General features: G+C 47.3%; 2 protein-coding genes across 5 annotated transcripts in view; one reads left to right on the top strand and one right to left on the bottom strand.

Annotated features, from left to right (window-relative positions):
- Nucleotides 1–109: 109 nt before the first annotated feature.
- Nucleotides 110–5,241, bottom strand: olah (oleoyl-ACP hydrolase). Of its 3 annotated transcripts, XM_084311724.1 has the most exons (7): nucleotides 4,953–5,241; nucleotides 4,620–4,747; nucleotides 4,360–4,498; nucleotides 4,091–4,190; nucleotides 2,470–2,639; nucleotides 623–705; nucleotides 110–348 (listed from the first exon to the last, which is right to left on the bottom strand). In XM_084311724.1, exons 2-7 carry the CDS (start codon nucleotides 4,744–4,746, stop codon nucleotides 206–208), a joined length of 762 nt encoding a protein of 253 aa, XP_084167850.1. In that variant the 5' UTR covers nucleotide 4,747; nucleotides 4,953–5,241; the 3' UTR covers nucleotides 110–205. The 3 variants fall into 3 exon arrangements, with proteins under 3 accessions (XP_084167850.1, XP_084167848.1, XP_084167849.1); XM_084311722.1 differs by having other exon boundaries at nucleotides 338–705; XM_084311723.1 differs by having other exon boundaries at nucleotides 338–705; nucleotides 5,103–5,227.
- A 65-nt stretch (nucleotides 5,242–5,306) lies between these two features.
- Nucleotides 5,307–18,243, top strand: part of LOC311227664 (protein argonaute-3-like) — an 82,751-nt gene continuing 69,814 nt past the window's right edge. For both annotated transcript variants that reach the window (XM_084313396.1, XM_084313395.1), the window contains exons 1-2: nucleotides 5,307–5,443; nucleotides 5,625–5,908. In XM_084313396.1, the coding sequence (XP_084169522.1) occupies nucleotides 5,890–5,908 (19 nt within the window). In that variant the 5' untranslated portion in view covers nucleotides 5,307–5,443; nucleotides 5,625–5,889. The remainder of the gene's footprint in view (nucleotides 5,444–5,624; nucleotides 5,909–18,243) is intronic.

Here is an 18,243-nt window from a genome sequence, read left to right as displayed (position 1 = left end):
AAATTGTAAACTCTCCACATCCATAACATTAGAAATACATTTTGTATATCATCGTGTATCATTTAGTTGCAAATATTAATTGCACATAAATTCGAGACGCCACTTTTGACATCACTTAAATACTTCAAGGATTCCATTCCATTACACAATTTGTATAAAATGATGCTTAGCTGTAAGACTTTGAATACAATTTTTAGACGCTCCACTACAAGTAGTCCATTTCCGCTGTTTCCAGGTGTTTTGTTATGTAGTCTAAGATCATTTTTTCATTTTCTGAATCCTTCAAGTAAAAATGAGATCCGTCTAGCATTTTCACTGTGAAATCCCCAGACGAAATGTCTTTCCAAGCTGTGAAATGAAATGAAATAAATAGATTAAGAGGTATCAATGAATTCTGAACGGTGACGTAATTTGCTGACATCAGAGGGGAAAGTCATAGCAATAAGCCATTTAGTCATATACCTGCATTTGTTTTACTATTGTGCCTGTGCTCTGCTTATAAAGTCATGAAACATACAGTAACAAACAGACAGAGATTCCTCATGGGCTGTTATGACTGCGTAAATGTTATTGAAACACATCACATGGAGAGCAGTCATGCAAGAGACATCAAAGGGCTGACCTTGTAAGTCATGTGGAATGTCCTGCTTTCCATCAAAGCATGTGACTGGGCAGGAGAGGAACGGACTGCTTGGCTTGCTACACCTGAAGGACACGAGTACAACGCCTTCGCTGTTACAATCATTGAGCAATCATTTAATGGAGATGTTCAGGCACTGGATGGTGTCTAGAAAAGCAAAAGCAAAACTAGAAGTCTCATCTCACTGGTCTACAAGATACACTACACCACTAAGATACCCATGTACATGTCAAAATACTTCCCAAAGGTCAGTGAATTCCACAACCACAATACCAGAGGGAGCTCCACAAATCATGTTAAACCCAGATTCGGCTCAAACAAGGGACTAAACACGTTTCGCCATTATGCCACAACAATGTGGAACGCCCTACCCACACAGCCGTAAAATAATGTGAATCCCTACCCTCCTTCAAAACCGCTCTCAAAGAGCAGCTACGGGTGGCTGCAATTAGAAACTGGCCCCGGTAAATGTCCAAACCCCCACCCACCCAACCCCCTCCAATGTACAGTTTCTTCCCCTTCAAATGTATATATATTCTTTTATGATCTCTTTCTCTTAAACAGTACTGTATATTTGTATGTCTTGCATGTTATAAATGTCTTGATGAAACAGTACTGTATATCTGTATGTCATGTATGTCATAAATGTCTTGATGAATTGAAAATGGGGGACCCTGATGTAAACAAGACGAAAGTCTTTTTCTGATCTGCATCCCCTTAACAATTGTTTGTATTGAGCCGTACTGTATTGTACCCATTCTGCAAATAAAGTTTTGAATCAATCAATCAATCAGGCCAGGGCCCATATTTACAAAGCATCCCAGAGTAGGGAGTAGTAGAGTAGGAGTGCTGATCTGGGATCAGTGACTAGAACACTCGTCATGAACTTATTCAAACTAACAGACTGACGCTGACTCTAGATCAGTACTCCCCGGCTTTGAGAGGCTTTGTGAATATGGATCCTGGGCTGGGTTTCCCAAAAGCATCTTAACACTCATAACACGCTATTATGTTCCACTTAAAATCTGTGGAATTAGTACAGAATTTCCACATCCGGTCATTAATTCATTACATTTATATAGCGCTTTTATATACTCAAAGCGCTCCCCACAATGTAGGGTGGAAATTGCCTCCTTCACCACCACTGGTAGCACCCAACCTTGGGCTACGCAGGCTCAATGGCTGCCATACACTGGCACCAGGGCCCAGGCACACATCACACTACACAATGGCTGAACGGCTCAGGAGACAGGGATTGGTACCAGCCAATTAAGGGGAGGGGATGATTAGGTGGCATTGATGTCAGAGACCTGATTTGGAATTTGGCCAGGAACATCGGGGAACCCCCTACTCTTTGCGATAGGCGTCCTGTGTTCTTTAATGACCGAGATTCAGTCAGGACCTCGGTTTAGCATCTCATCCGAAGGACGGCACTCGCAGCTGTACAGTGTCCCTATCACCGTAACAGGCTGAGGGGCGTTGTTACTGACTAGTCCAGAGGACAGAGTGCCCCCTGCTGGACAACAACACCACTTTCCAACAACGGCCTTGACCGGGGCTCGAACCGGTGATCTTCCGATCATGAGTCCAGAGCTCTACTCATGTAGCCACGCTGCTGGTCATTACCGCTATGAGATGCTTTTCAGTTGAAAGAAGAAAGAGAGAGAGAATACCAGTACAATGAATCTTGTTCCCACGGCACTAACTGAGAGCAATGCATACAGTCTGCATCTCATGTTTTTGGGTTGCCACGGTATTATTTCAAATAATTTATTCTTAAGTCTGATTAGATGATGGTTAGCCAGAAATAAAGACAAATAAAAACTCACCTGTAGTTCTCCACTACATGCAGGTCGGCCTTCAGAGCTGGAAGGAAGAGTTTCAGAACCTCAGGATTGGTCAGCAGCTCAGGGGGAGTGCCCCCTATTGAGGTCATCCACTGGAGGAACTCCTCATCCGATAGGTCACTTCTCTTTGGAGCATGAATGCGTGTTTCTGACTGAAACACAAGGACAACTTAAAGGAACACACCAACATTTGGGGAACTTAGCTTACCGTCTTCTCACCGTCTACCGTCTTCTCACCCATTACATGATTACAGACTGTAAGCTAATTTCCCAAAATGTTGGCGTGTTCTTTTAATACTGTAATTTACAGTCTTAAAAGAACACGCCAACATTTTGGGAAATTAGCTTATCATCTTCTCCAGAGAGAGACAAGAAGATAGATACCAGTTTCCTCTCTGTGTGTTCAGTAGAAAGCTATCTAGCTGCATGTTAGCCTAGTTTAGCACAATAAATGGAAGCGGACATGACCGGTTAGCCTAGGCATTGTCCAACTAACACCTCTCCCGAAGGCTAACCGGTCATGTCCGCTTCCATTCATTGTGCTAAGCTAGGCTAACATGCAGCCAGATAGCTTTCTACTGAATGCACAGTAGAGGAAACTGGTATCCATCTTCTTGTCTCTCTCTGGAGAAGATGATAAGCTAATTTCCCAAAATGTTGGCGTGTTCTTTTAAGACTGTAAATTACAGTATTAAAAGAACACGCCAACATTTTGGGAAATTAGCTTACAGTCTGTAATCATGTAATGGGTGAGCCCTGAATGCAAAACGCCAGAGTTGTTTTGGACTTCAACCGAAAACCATCTCTTCTCCACAAGTGTTTTACACACCCTTCCCCTGAAACTAAATGTATACCTGCTGGCTAGGAGCAAAATTCATCCAGAATGCTTTCCCCCAAGCCATCAGACTCGTTAACAGAGCCCATTGACGCCCCCTGGAAGCTGCTATGGTCGAGGGACCACAACAAATTGAATTTCACTCTTTCTTTACTGTAAGGCACAGCCGTAAAAAAATTTTAATCACTACCCACCTTCAAAACCGCTCTCAAAGAGCACCTACGGGAGGCTGCAATTCGAAACTGGCCCCTGTAAATGAACAAACCCCCCCACCCAATGTACAGTTTCCTCCCCCTCGTATGTATATATTATCTGTTAGGATCTGTTTAACAGTACTGTATATTTGCATACCTTGTATGTCACAAATGTAACAGTACTGTATACCTGTATGTCATGTATTGTCATAAATGTCATGATATATATCTGTATGGCCCCCATAAATGACCACCCCCCCCCCCCCCCTCCCAATATACAGTTTCCTCCCCCTCGTATGTATAGTTTCTGATAGGATCTCTATTTAACAGTACTGTATATTTGCATATCTTGTATGTCAGAAATGTCATGATATATATATGTATGTTGCATATGTCATAAATGTCATGATGAATTGAAAATGGGGGACCCTGATGTAAACAAGACGAAAGTCTTTCTCTGGTCTGCATCCCCTTAACAATTGTGTGTATTGAGCCGTACTGTATTGTACCCATTCTGCAATCTGTTAATAAAGTTTTCAATCAATCAATCAATCAATCTGTGGGTTTTACACACGTAAGGCGCTGATGCACCAGACAAAAAGAGGTGAATGGGCTCCAGCTTGTGGACTTTCTTCAGAGCATCTGCTACAGCGAAGCTGGTCATGGCACCAAAACTATAGACAAGAGTATAGAAATGGGACGTTGGTTACTTACTTCCAACTTACTGTGTGAAGACATCACTCAAGTGTTGGGGTTAAAAGGGAAGAACAGAAATGGAGCAATGTGGGTGAGAGGAGTAAGGAGGGGGGCAGATAAGAGGTAGTATCTTATTATCACTCATGCCTGTGGCCAAAGAGGGCAAATGGCTTCTCCTTCAGAACTGGTAGCAACACACCAATGACCTCATCGACAATCTGCTGCATGCTCTGGAAGAAGGGCTCCTTGGCTCGACCTTCCCGTCCAGGAAGTTTAACAGCATACACTGCAAATGAGAGGATATTATAAACAATACATTTGGATATTTAGATATCCAATGGTAATTGTCATCTAGGTCGTTTAGAGGAGAGAAGTCAAACCATCACTGGGTCAATTACAGTTTTTACCTTCAATTGAGCTGAGTACATGTCCCCAACGTGCATAATGGATGGATCCTCCACCTGCCCAAGGGAAGCATATCAACCTGGCCACAGCATCTGGCTTCTTGCTGAAACAGTTAATCACCTTGTCCATTCTATTTGACAAAGAAGAAGTGGTGAGGTTGCAAGACTGGTGTGTATTTTGATTGTAGGTGGTACTAGAGCTAATAAATTGACCTTTGGATAATTGTACACAATCAAACACAGATTGTCATGGTTGGTTGTAGTAGCATACTACCAAAAACAAATGATCGGTTATAGACTCTATTAAATAGAGGATTATAATGACATTCTGCCAACCTGTCTGTTGGTGCTTCATATAAATCTCTCGCAACTGCTAAAACTTCCGGGGTATCCTCTGAAATCAAGACTAGAGGGACATCTGCAGACTGGCGTGTGCACCTTCAGGAATGGTGATGTTGTTGATTAAGTTCTACTAACACTACTAACCGTTAAGTGCAGCCGCGTATATTATTATGCCAAGTTCTGCACCAACTGTGACTCTAGGGAGGATCAACGTAGGTCTGTATAAAAACGTGCAATTGTAGAGGGATCTAGTAAATAAAAATCCGAAGTGATTAACGGAAAATAAAAACTTTATGGGAAGTGACGTTTGGTATTTCCTGACGGGTTTCCCTCGGCGGAGGAGGGAGAGAGAGCGAGAGAGAGAGAGAGGGCGTCAGTGGAGCTTTTCAGACCGGTTTCTCACACTTCTCACCGGACAGCGAGGCCCTCTTTACCGATTGAACAACAACAGGCACAAGTGGAGAGCAAAGCTTGTTATTGACCAGGTAATTTCCACGTTGTTGTTTCTGCGTTTGGATGTGCTATAGCTTTAGTCGTAGCTAGCTGGCTAAGCTAACGTATTAGCTCATGCTAACGCTAGCAAATTGATCCAACAACTCCGTGGCTTAACGTTAGCTGTCACACAAATGTTTTTAGAATTCAAAAGTGCTTTTTTCCCCCTTCCAGCCTCAACGCAGGGAGCTTCGACGAACGGAGGAGGACACATTTTGTTAAAAAGTTTTAGCTGTCAACTGCGATAGAGAGAGGAAAGGAGGACCTTCGGCCAAGTGGAGCCCCTGAGCGGCCCGGTTCCACATCAACGACCGGAGCCGGAGTGCGGCGGCGGCGGCTCGTCGGAGTGACAGCGAGCTGACCTGGAGCGCAGCACGTCTGCTGCCTGCGCACAGATTTGACCACTGGGAGCCGGGGTGTCCGGACAGAGACCTCATGAATGGAAATCGGAACTTCAGGTGGGACCTTCAAATTAATATTCATTCATTCATTCATTCAAACAGTACTGTATTTGCAAATCTGGTATGTCATAGATGTAGCAGTACTGTCTATCTGTATGTCATATATCATATATGTTACGATGAATTGAAAATGGGGGACCCTGATGTAAACAAGACGAAAGTCTTTCTCTGGTCTGCATCCCCTTAACAATTGTATGTATTGAGCTGTACTGTACTGTACCCATTCTGCAATCTGTTAATAAAGTTTTCAATCAATTCATTCATGTCACAGATGTAACAGTACAGTCTAAATACATTACCTGTATGTCATGTATGTCCCTATGCCATAAATGTCATGTATGTTGTGTATGTCATAAATGTCACTATGAATTGAAAATGGGGGACCCTGATGTAAACAAGACAAACGTCTTTCTCTGGTCTGCATTCCCTTAACAATTGTGTGTATTGAGCCGTACTGTATTGAACCCATTCTGCAACTGTTAAATTAAGTTTTCATTCATTCATTCATTCATCCATTCATTCATTCATTCATTCATTCATTCAGAGTGTGTATCCATGTGGTGGCTTGACAAAATGTGTCTGAAACGACGATCAGGAACGAGGAACATCCATCCACCCAAATGTTTACTTACTGGAGATTGAAAGGGAACAGGGATTTCAATATGGAAATGGGCTATTTCAACACAGTCAAAGCCATATTGAAATCCCCGTTCCCTTTCAATCTCATCTCCAGTAAGTAAACATTTGGGGGGTGGATGTTGCTCTGGTAAGACACCAGTAAGGTTTAGCCTACTACTATGCGCCATGTGTGTTCTCCGAAACCAGTCTCTCCCGTTTTGCCGGCATCGGCATCATTTTCTGGCGGCTGTCAAAAGCAGGTGGTGAGCACTTCAAGTGTGAAGTCCGTGTGAATCTGGCTGACTAGCCATCACGAGCAGAGCAGGCTTCATGCAAGGAGGTGTGTGTGTGTGTGTGAGAGAGAGAGAGAGAGAGAGAGGGAGGGGGGCTTCTACACCAGCTGGTGTCATGGATACAGTAGCTATTGAGTAGTATTCACTGTGGCTTGCCTTGTGTTAATTACCAAGTTAGCGTGATAGGGTGTAAAGTCAATTTACTCATGCCCAAGGGCACCAGTGCTGCTTTGTGGAGTATAATTAATAGCTTGTATATTATTTATGTGTGTGTGGGGGCTGTTTTTGACTTAAGTCAGAACAGAAATGCCTTTTTTGTGTGGATAGAGGAATTCTATTGGCTAGATTTCTTTTGGTGTTTGGGTACGAAACATGCTATTGTTAGAACAAGACCCATGTAGCCAAATGTACAGCATTCGAGGAGTATTCATTGTGTGTGTGTGTGTGTGATGATGAATGTTCTTAAAGGCCAGAGAAAATGATTGGCACCACCACCGCCAAAAAGTAAAGGGTAGGAATGGAGACACGTTTTCATTCTCTAGTTGATTGATACAAGGATTAATGCTGGAAAACAGGTAAATCTCAGTGTTATTTTTTGTATTTGCTGTAGTGGTTGAGAAAGCCAGGGTTGATTTATGTTGGTAATGTTATGTGTTGTGAAGGATCAGATTAAACCGAATATATATATTTATTTATGGATATATATTTAATAGTATTTGTATATCGTTTGATATCCCTTGTATATTCCTTGTACATATACACTGAATATCCCTTTGGTCTACTAACAGCCCATAATAGTTTCATTCTCTCATTGGACAAGAACTTGGCGCCAGCAGCCAAGCCCCTTGGTTCAAGTTCAATCGTGCCGACGAACATGTCGTTACTAGCCCCGGTTCCGCGTAGGAATACGTCTGCCGAAATACGAATGGTACTATTTGTTCACAGCGCATATATATATGGCGCAAGTAAAGTAGAACTTCCCTTAGCCCTTAGTTCTTTACCCTCCAACCTAGTGGCAAGACGTTAAGCCTCACCCACGATACACGTGTGGTGCAGTATGGTCAACTTGGCCTCAGAATGGCATTGAGACATCGTGTGGATTAATAGTTGAATTGTCATAGTTTGGCACTATACTGTCGAGTGGGACGTATTTCTATTAAGTTAATAATAGTCTATTATGTATGGTGCATCGTTCGGTTAGAGTTATAAAGTGAGCAGTACCCCCATCGTTTTCCTCGCGTTATCTAGAGTCTTAACCAGGCTGGGCAGACCACGTGTGGTGCTTTCATCCGAGGAGTTCTGGGCAAGGACGAGTGGACCTGCACATTGGATTACCTTACCCGGACGACGGCGAGCCCTACACGGCTTGGATTATCTACTTGCTTTGGGTGCTTTGATTATGCCATGGATAACAGCCAACACTGGTAAGTGTTGGAACTACCCCCGAGAGGAGTCCAGGTGAGACGGCGCTCTAACCCGAGTGAGGTCGCCTCACGTCTCTTCGTTGTGGACCGGCAGCTACCGTCTACAAGAGGGCCCAACTGTATTCATCTGTGGACCAAGGTTCTGTGGGCACCGTGTTCAGCACTCTGAATTCTCCCAAGAAATCGTTGGCCAGATGGGATATCGCCAGCGGCTCTCCTAACCCCCCCCCCCCCCCTACTGACTTACAACCAGCGGGACCCCCCTTTAGTATATCCAGCTATAATCATTAAGTACCATCGCTATAGTTCCCTAAAGAACCAGGTTGTATACTTGCTTCCTGCGTAACCAGAGATTGGACATTCAATGTTGATTTGCCTACGAATACTCATTTGCCTTACAAGTGCATTCAAATCATAAATGTCATTACGTGAACGTTGTATATACCCTTTGCTATATATTAAAGATTCGACGGATACATTTGTGTGGACTTGGTTTCATCAGGTGGGAAAGTGTTCATCATATCTATATCATGTACTGTGTGGCCAGTAGTTAAAGTACATAAAGCGGTAGTGGTTTAATGATACCATACTTATCAATACAGTCAGGGAATTGTACCCCTCAGTTACAATTGGTCCTTCGAGCCGGATGGTAACTAGTGTAATATTAATATAGTGTTATTAATATTGAAATGGCCTATGATGAACACTCCACGAAACGGTCCTCCTAACGTAGAACGCCCGCGGCGCAGACGACAGCCACCTCCGTACTTAGAGGATTACGCTGTCAGTCAACTACCTAGCCTTCTACAAACGGTAAACGCGGTAAAAGTAGAAAGTAAAATTATGTCTGACCTTAACGACCAGGTTACCCCGACCACAGAGGCCCTAGTGGGTTCTAATGTAACTGACCAAGCTCATGGTGGGGACCAGGAGGGAGCTGACATGCCTTTACCCCCCGCCAATACCGAAGAAGTAGTCCCCGACCAGCCCCGGGAGGAAGACAACCCTACAGAGAGAGAACTCTGCACGGAAGAAGAGGAGGAGAGCGCCGAGGAAATAGAGCTCCAGGACTCCCCAACGAGTACCGCCAGGAGCGGCTCACCTCTACAACCGTCTTCCCCCAGCGAAGCGGAGAGGATGCTATCACAGGCGTTCCTCGTCAGCCTGACAGCCTCTACCGAACGCGATCGACTCCAGGGTGAACGCGATCGACTTCAGGGTGAACGCGATCGACTCCAGACACAGCAACGGAGCGAAGAAGAGCGCATACGCCTGGAGATGAGACGCCTTCAGACGGAAGAGAATATGGCAAGAGACCGAGCAGACACCCAGCGTGCCGCTGCCGGTGCCCAAAGAGAAGCAGAGCGCGACCTCGCTCTCATCCAGCGCGAAACCGAGCGCGACAGACTACAAGCCGAGCGCGACAAGCTACAAGCGCAACTAATGGAGCAGCTGATCCTCAAGGCAACACCCTCTCCCTCCGCCAGGGGTTCAAGGAACTCGTCGAGACAACAGTCAAGGGCAGCGTCTCCTAACCGAGCAAGCGACCCTGAACTTGACCAACAGACCAAGCCTATACCCCCCGCAGACCCCCTTCCCCGACCGGTCCAAGCGAGACCCAGCTACAAGGAAGGAGCAGCATACACTGCGGAGAAGCTAAATAAACGACTACAGGATCTAGAGGACCTGATAGAAGAAGAAGAGGGAGAGGAGGAGAACCAAGCCCGACGACGGCACAGTACTCCACCGGACCAGGAGGTCCAGTACAGCCCAGGCTATACCCCCGCGGCGCTGCGCTACAGACCCCCGACTCTATTCACGGGTGAGCACGACGCACGACCAGCCCCGAGGAATAGCACCTGGACCAGCGGGCCATGGTACCCTGCCGGTACCAGCCCACAGAGAGGCGCAAGAGGAGACTCGCCTAGGAGGCCTCTCCCCCAACGCTCGCCGATGTATCAGCCATCCACGGCGTCATACATTGCCACACCGACCATCCCAGACTTCACCCATGAGAATCGGGCACAGTACACGGAGCTCCGAATGTGCTTAGAGACAATGATGGTGGATGTCGTTGATGAACGTCACAAGTAGAGCTGCCGCGGTATCGGTATTACCGCGGTATCGCTGTTACATCATGCCCACCGCAGCGTTGGGCTGAATACCGGCATCACCGCTGTTTTTTATTATATTATTATTATTATTACGCTCTCGTTGGGCTTGCGGCTCTGCAGATATACCCTACTTCTCTGTCGAGATTCCAAGCGACCCTATTGGGTACCAGAAAAGTCACATGAAACACTGCAGACCACTGATTGGTCAGAAGAGATACGCGTCACATGCTTGGAGCATCTTGCAGTGCGTTTACTTCCTGAATCTCAGCCATCACAACACGGCTAATAGTACGTTAGCTCCCACCGGAGACCGGAGTGGATTACCGACGCCGTCGCTCCTCAGGGAACGAGGCATAATGATTTTACTGCAACGAAATGTTATAATAAAAGCCCTTCGTTCTATTCACTTGTCTGATTGAAAACTTTATTAACAGACCGCAGAATGGGTACAACTCGGCACGCTCTGAGCAAAGAAAGGAACTTAGATATTAATTGAGTAACGCTTGCCTTGCTATGTGGTCCGGTAAATACGAACGTGTAACTATACTAACGTTAATGCCACAAATCGAATGCCTTTGTAATCATAAGTAGTAACGTTATAATAATAAGAAGAAGAAAGGGTCGGGGGGGTAACCGGCGGGCGCGACACCGAGGGGAGACTTCGAATCCGTGTTTCACTTTTAATAACGAATGCGTGCATGCCGAATCCCAAACAATATTCATGCTGCAAAGTCATCCTCTAAAGATAGACATTTAGACTAGAGTCAGGCTATATGCTATATAAAGAGTAGACTACAAAAAAAATGCATTCAAACTTTTTTTTTGTGTGTGTGCGGTAATACCGCAGCGGTAGGAAATATTTTGCAAATGTGTGCGGTAAGGAAAACATCAATACCGCGGCAGCTCTAGTCACAAGTATGCAATATTACTGAAGCACCTGAAAGTACCCCGAGCGCACAATATAGCGCTAGCCTATGCCACCTCTACGACCCCATACACCGCGGCTCTAGCAGCGCTGGACCAGAGATATGGACGTATATGGGATTACGTAATCCAAGAGATAAGGCATATTGACCGCCTACCCCCAGCAACAGACAATCGCTCATTAGACGACCTGTCTATAAAAGTGCAGTCCCTGGTAGGTGGTCAACCTCCACGTTGTATTTTTGTTCAATAAACAATGTGGACTAGGCCAACAGTGGCTTTCATGAAGAAGGGAAAAAATAAGTATTGAAATTGACCCAGTTTTAGCGTTTTTATCAAAACATTTTGTCTGCCCAACACAATCAACATGCACATGCATATTTTAATCAATGGTTTATAACGTGCACGTGTAATGTCGTCACAACAGGTATTGGTCACCAGGGGGCTCACCAGGGGGCTCACCAGGGGGCGCTGAGAGTCACACAGCTAGTGGCAGGCAGAGAGCCTTGCTACCATAGATATATGCTTGCTACTACTAGCCGAATGGAAATGTATCTGTTTCACCTCACTATTGCTCCGTGATTATAGCCATCCATCCATCTCTAAAGCTAACCACTATTTGTAAAAGCCACAACCACGTTACCATATTTGTAATAATGTAAATCATTGTGTCGTTGTACACATAGTGTTTATAACGTTAGTAGATAACATAGCTTAGCTTGGTAGCTATTGTGCTAACAACATATCCCGACATCCGGCTTGCTGGCCGGCATGAACGGCCGACCCAAAATGGTTCTCTCCTCTCTGTACACCCCGACCCGTCCCCACGGGTGCCCTGCCGGGGGGCCCATGGACGCGACGGCGGCGGCAGCCGCAGGGCGCCCGAGCCCGCAAAGGCTAGTGTTACACGATAGCTATGAGCTAACTAGCGCTGCGGGCTCCGGCGCCCTGCGGCCGCCGCTGTTGTAGAGTCCACAAGCTTCACTCGGTGCATCAGTCACGAAAGGGGCTATGATGAGCTTGGCAAGCCAGAGTAAAACACAGTTTTCATTCAATCAATCAATAACAACATTAACCAGACTCTCGTTGTGTCTATTATGCTAACGTTACCTCATTGTGTCTATTCTACACAGATAGCCTCTCGTGTCTATCTGCTAACGTTAGCATTAGGCTAACTAACGTTACGTCCCTAACCCCCAACAACAAGCGTAACTAATCAGCGATCTTTTTGTCAGACTAAACTCTCCGCTCGGTGGCAAATTGTGTTGATGTCTGTTTTGTTTCATCAATAAATGAGGCAGAATACACAGTGACTGTATCCTTTTTTATTGCACTTGTTTCTTGCTGCAAACATACAAAAGACATCCTACGCGAGACATCAAAGATGGCGGCGTTCTGTTTTCGTTCAGACTCCCCAAACAGTGACGTCACCGTGTCTCTCTTCTGACCAATCAGTGGTCTGCAGTTTTTCACGTGTCATTTCTGGAGCTCTCATGCTGATCATCAGCAGCCCTGCCTCCCCACACGGAGACAAACTGAGTACTTTATTTTAGTGGAAAAGCAACATTAGATTCGGCTCATTAATATGCAAGCCACACCTGTTGTGACGTCGGCGTTTGATAAGCTTTTTTGATTCGCGCGTGCATGTTATTCGTGCGTGGACCTTTTTAACTCTTTCAGAGTGGCATTTCCGGTGTCAAATGGAAAAAAATAAATAATGAAATTATATACCAATGATGTAAACTACCCATAATTGATCAGTAGGGTTTAACCTAGAGGTTGGGCTTTAAAGGTAGTCCGTGTAACATTGAGCTACCAAGATAAAGTCATGGACACTTACGCCGTCCTTGATGACGGGTCAGAGAAGACCCTTCTGCTCGCGTCCGCTGCGGCCCAGCTGGGACTGCGGGGGAGCGAGAACCAGATGACGATTCGGACAATAAGAAGAGATTTAAAGACGATAAAAGGCGAGAATGTCTCCTTCACTATCGCAGCAAGCGGGCAGCCAGAGCGACGGTATAGGATTACAAATGCTTTCACCAGCCAAGAAATAGGACTATCACAGTACACCTACCCCATCGCCAAGCTGATGGATAAATATGTGCACCTGCGTCAACTACCTATCCCGCTCATAGACGGCGCCACCCCGACCCTGCTGATAGGCTCCGACCATGCAGACCTCATAGTCCCGATAGACCGGGTCCATACAGGACCCAGAGGCTGTCCTGCAGCAGTCGAGACCCGCCTAGGATGGACACTACAAGGCCCCCTCGCTAAATCTCTCAACCGAACAGCAGCCACTAGCTGCCTCCACTCCAGAGTGACAGAAGAAGACACCACTCTCCTGCAGCATGTCGAGAGGCTATGGACACTAGAGACAATGCCCTTTAAGAACGAAAAGAAAGACATTCGTTCTAAAGAAGACATTTACGCCATAAACCTCCTCGAGCAAGGGACAAAGAGAGTCACAGTCGGCGGAGTGATGAGATACGCAACTCCACTCCTGAGGCGAGAGGGAATGCCCACCTTTCACGCCACGAAAGAAGCTACGGAGCGGTATCTATTGAACACAGTGCGGCGCCTAGCCAAAGACCCCGCTCAAGAGAGTGTGTACCGCGCTGAGATTGAGAAGCTAATCACAGCGAGACACGTAATGAAGATTGACATTAAAGAGGCCGATCAGACGACCGAATCATGGTACGTGCCGCACCACAAGGTCCACCACAACGGCAAGGATCGCATTGTGTTTAACTGCAGCTACCAGATCGGATCCCAGAATCTGAATAAAGAGCTCTTGCCCGGCCCCACACTCGGCCCCTCTCTACTAGGCGTGCTACTACGCTTCCGCCAGGACAAGGTGGCTATCAGCGGGGATATCAAAGGGATGTTCCTGCAGGTGAGACTAGTGGAGGAGGATAAGCCCCTACTGCGGTTCCTATGGAGAGAGAGGATCGGAGATGAGCACCCAGCCATCTACCAATGGGAAGTCCTCCCCTTCGGAACCACATGCAGCCCGTGCTGTGCTACATTTGCACTGCAGAAACACGTCGCAGAGGACCCAGCAGCAGATGAAGAGGTCTGACACTGTGAAGAACAGTTTCTACGTGGACAACTGTTTACAAAGCGTTTCGACCCAAGAAGAAGCCGAGGCTCTCCTACTCAAGCTACGCGCCTCCCTGATCAAAGGCGGCTTTGATCTCAGGCAGTGGGCCAGCAGCGACCCGCACGTATTGCGCAGCCTCTCCCCCGCGGACAAGGCTGCCAGCAGCAAGACCTGGATGGCGACAATCCCAGGAGAAGCCCAAGAAATGACACTAGGACTAGTCTGGCGCTTCAAAACAGACTCGCTCCACTATAGACACAAACCCCTGACCACGGAGCAGGGAAGGTCGACGGCGATACCGACCACCAGACGGAGTGTGTACAGAACACTCGCCAGACAATATGACCCGTTGGGATGTATTCTACCTTACACCACCAGGGCAAAGATGATTGTACGAGCACTATGGGACAAGGACCAGGGCTGGGACGACCCAATACCCGCACCCCTTGCCTCCACATGGAGAGAGTGGGAGACGGAGCTCCGCTCACTCCCAGGCGTCAATATACGCCGCAGCTACTTCCCACCCACAGTGAGGCCAGAGACATGCAAGATGGATCTACACGTCTTCAGTGACGCCTCCGAAGTAGCCTATGGATCTGTGGCCTACTTGCGTGCCCAAGAGAAGGGAGGAGAGATACACACCGCTTTCATCCTGGCTCTCTCAAGAATAGCCCCACGAAAGCAACAATCTATCCCGCGTCTAGAGCTCTGCGCAGCCCTAGCAGGAGCGCATCTAGCCACGTTAATCCAACGTGAACTCACCATTCCGGTGCACAGAACAATCTTGTGGTCAGATTCCACGACAGTACTCACATGGATCAAGTCTGATTCATGCAGATACAAAGTCTTCGTGGGAGTCAGAGTCACCTTCAAGAGTTAACAGAAGCAGCGAGCTGGCGGTATGTGGACACCAAACACAACCCAGCTGACGTCATCACCCGAGGAATGTCCCTAGATGACCTCACCCGTCACAACATCTACAGTGACGGACCAGAGTTCCTCAAGCTCCCGGAAGGAGAGTGGCCTACGCCCACCCCACGGGAGGCGAGTAAAGAGGAGGCTGAGAACAAGAAACCTATGTTCTGTGGACTGAGCACAGTCGCCTCCACAGACCCCAACATAGATGACTGCCTCACCCTACAGAGTGCGCAACTAAAGACATTCCTGTGGCACCACCCAGAGATTCAGCCCACCACTGACATTTCAGCAGCTGACTACGAAGAAGCAGAACTTCTTCTACTACAACGAGCCCAGAGAGACTCGTTCCCCGATGAGCTAGACTGTCTACAGGGAGGAAAGCCCGTCCCATCAGACAGCAGACTGCTCCACCTGGCACCCGAGAGTGACGCCCATAATCTCATCAGAGTGGGTGGTCGTCTGCGGAGAGCCCCCGATCTACCGGATGACGTTAAGTACCCGATAGTCTTGAACAGCCGACACAAGGTCACAGAGCTGATCATGAAGAAATACGACGAGGATGTACACCACGCAGGAGCAGAGAGTCTTCGCGGAGATCAGACGTTGCTATTGGATACTTCAAGGGAGAGAAGCAGTGCGACGCTTCCAGCGAACCTGTCTAGACTGCCGAAAGTGCCGCTCGCAGCCCAGCATACCCCGGATGGCTGACCTACCTCCCTGTCGCCTCCGACTCGGCGACAAGCCATTCCACTCCACAGGCATGGACTGTTTTGGCCCGTTGTATATAAAGAAAGGAAGAGGAACCGAGAAGCGGTGGGGTATTGTATTCAAATGCATGACCACCAGAGCGATGCATATCGAACTCCTTCCAACCATGAGCACAGACTCATTCCTTATGGCCTTCCGAAGATTCACATCACGGAAAGGAAAACCGTCTACATTGTTGTCTGATCACGGGACAAACTTCAAAGGCGGAGAAAGAGAGCTGAGAGAGAGCTTCCAAGCTATGGGCCCAGAACTTAAGACCCACCTCGCTCCATCCCAGATTGACTTCCAGTTTAATCCCCCGAACGCACCCCACTTCGGTGGAACCTGGGAACGAGAAGTACGTTCTATAAAGACAGCCCTGTACGCCGTGCTTGGGGCCCAGACTGTAGCGGAAGAAGTCCTAATGACAGTCCTCACGGAGATCGAGGGAGTATTGAACTCCAAGCCCCTCGGCTACGTCTCCAGTGATATAGCAGATGTCGACCCAGTCACCCCAACACACTCTTGATGGGGCGGCTGGACCCCGCGCTACCCCAGACAATGTACAGGCCTGAAGAAGCGAACGGCCGAAGAATGTGGAGGTACAGTCAAGTACTAGCTGACAAGTTTTGGAACAGCTTTCTACTCCACTACCTACCGTCTCTACAGACCCGCCAGAAGTGGGTAAAAGAGAGAGACAATTTGACAGAAGGAACAGTCGTCATGATTATCGACCAGTCACTACCCAGAGCTATGTGGCCGGCTGGCCGTGTAAGCAAAGTGATCACCGGTGCCGATGGCAAGGTCCGAGCAGCTGAGGTGCTCGTCCAAGGGCGAACTTACACACGACCCGTGGCGAGGCTAATAGAACTGCCCAGACTCCCAGACACTATCGATGACGACCATGACCCCATGACTTTGTGAGTTGACTGACCCTTACAGCGGACCTTGAGTGGTAGACAGTGCGGTCAATCTGTCTCTGCTTAGCTAATTAGGTGGGACTAATTAGGGTGCGGCTGTTGTGAAGGATCAGATTAAACCGAATATATATATTTATTTATGGATATATATTTAATAGTATTTGTATATCGTTTGATATCCCTTGTATATTCCTTGTACATATACACTGAATATCCCTTTGGTCTACTAACAGCCCATAATAGTTTCATTCTCTCATTGGACAAGAACTTGGCGCCAGCAGCCAAGCCCCTTGGTTCAAGTTCAATCGTGCCGACGAACATGTCGTTACTAGCCCCGGTTCCGCGTAGGAATACGTCTGCCGAAATACGAATGGTACTATTTGTTCACAGCGCATATATATATGGCGCAAGTAAAGTAGAACTTCCCTTAGCCCTTAGTTCTTTACCCTCCAACCTAGTGGCAAGACGTTAAGCCTCACCCACGATACACGTGTGGTGCAGTATGGTCAACTTGGCCTCAGAATGGCATTGAGACATCGTGTGGATTAATAGTTGAATTGTCATAGTTTGGCACTATACCGTCGAGTGGGACGTATTTCTATTAAGTTAATAATAGTCTATTATGTATGGTGCATCGTTCGGTTAGAGTTATAAAGTGAGCAGTACCCCCATCGTTTTCCTCGCGTTATCTAGAGTCTTAACCAGGCTGGGCAGACCACGTGTGGTGCTTTCATCCGAGGAGTTCTGGGCAAGGACGAGTGGACCTGCACATTGGATTACCTTACCCGGACGACGGCGAGCCCTACACGGCTTGGATTATCTACTTGCTTTGGGTGCTTTGATTATGCCATGGATAACAGCCAACACTGGTAAGTGTTGGAACTACCCCCGAGAGGAGTCCAGGTGAGACGGCGCTCTAACCCGAGTGAGGTCGCCTCACGTCTCTTCGTTGTGGACCGGCAGCTACCGTCTACAAGAGGGCCCAACTGTATTCATCTGTGGACCAAGGTTCTGTGGGCACCGTGTTCAGCACTCTGAATTCTCCCAAGAAATCGTTGGCCAGATGGGATATCGCCAGCGGCTCTCCTAACCCCCCCCCCCCCCCCCCCCTACTGACTTACAACCAGCGGGACCCCCCTTTAGTATATCCAGCTATAATCATTAAGTACCATCGCTATAGTTCCCTAAAGAACCAGGTTGTATACTTGCTTCCTGCGTAACCAGAGATTGGACATTCAATGTTGATTTGCCTACGAATACTCATTTGCCTT

This window comes from Notolepis coatsorum, assembly GCF_963971535.1.
Source record: "Notolepis coatsorum genome assembly, chromosome: 4".
NCBI classification, from domain to species: domain Eukaryota; kingdom Metazoa; phylum Chordata; class Actinopteri; order Aulopiformes; family Paralepididae; genus Notolepis; species Notolepis coatsorum.
This window is presented reverse-complemented; position numbering and strand designations above follow the sequence as displayed.

Excerpts from the sequence above, each read along its gene's own strand:
- olah (XM_084311722.1), bottom strand. The coding sequence starts at position 4,746 with ATGGACAAGGTGATTAACTGTTTCAGCAAGAAGCCAGATGCTGTGGCC. Across the intron at positions 4,499-4,619 it reads TGTACTCAGCTCAATTGAAG|TGTATGCTGTTAAACTTCCT; the intron begins GTAAAAACTGTA and ends TCTCATTTGCAG. Across the intron at positions 4,191-4,359 it reads TTTGCCCTCTTTGGCCACAG|TTTTGGTGCCATGACCAGCT; the intron begins GCATGAGTGATA and ends TCTTGTCTATAG.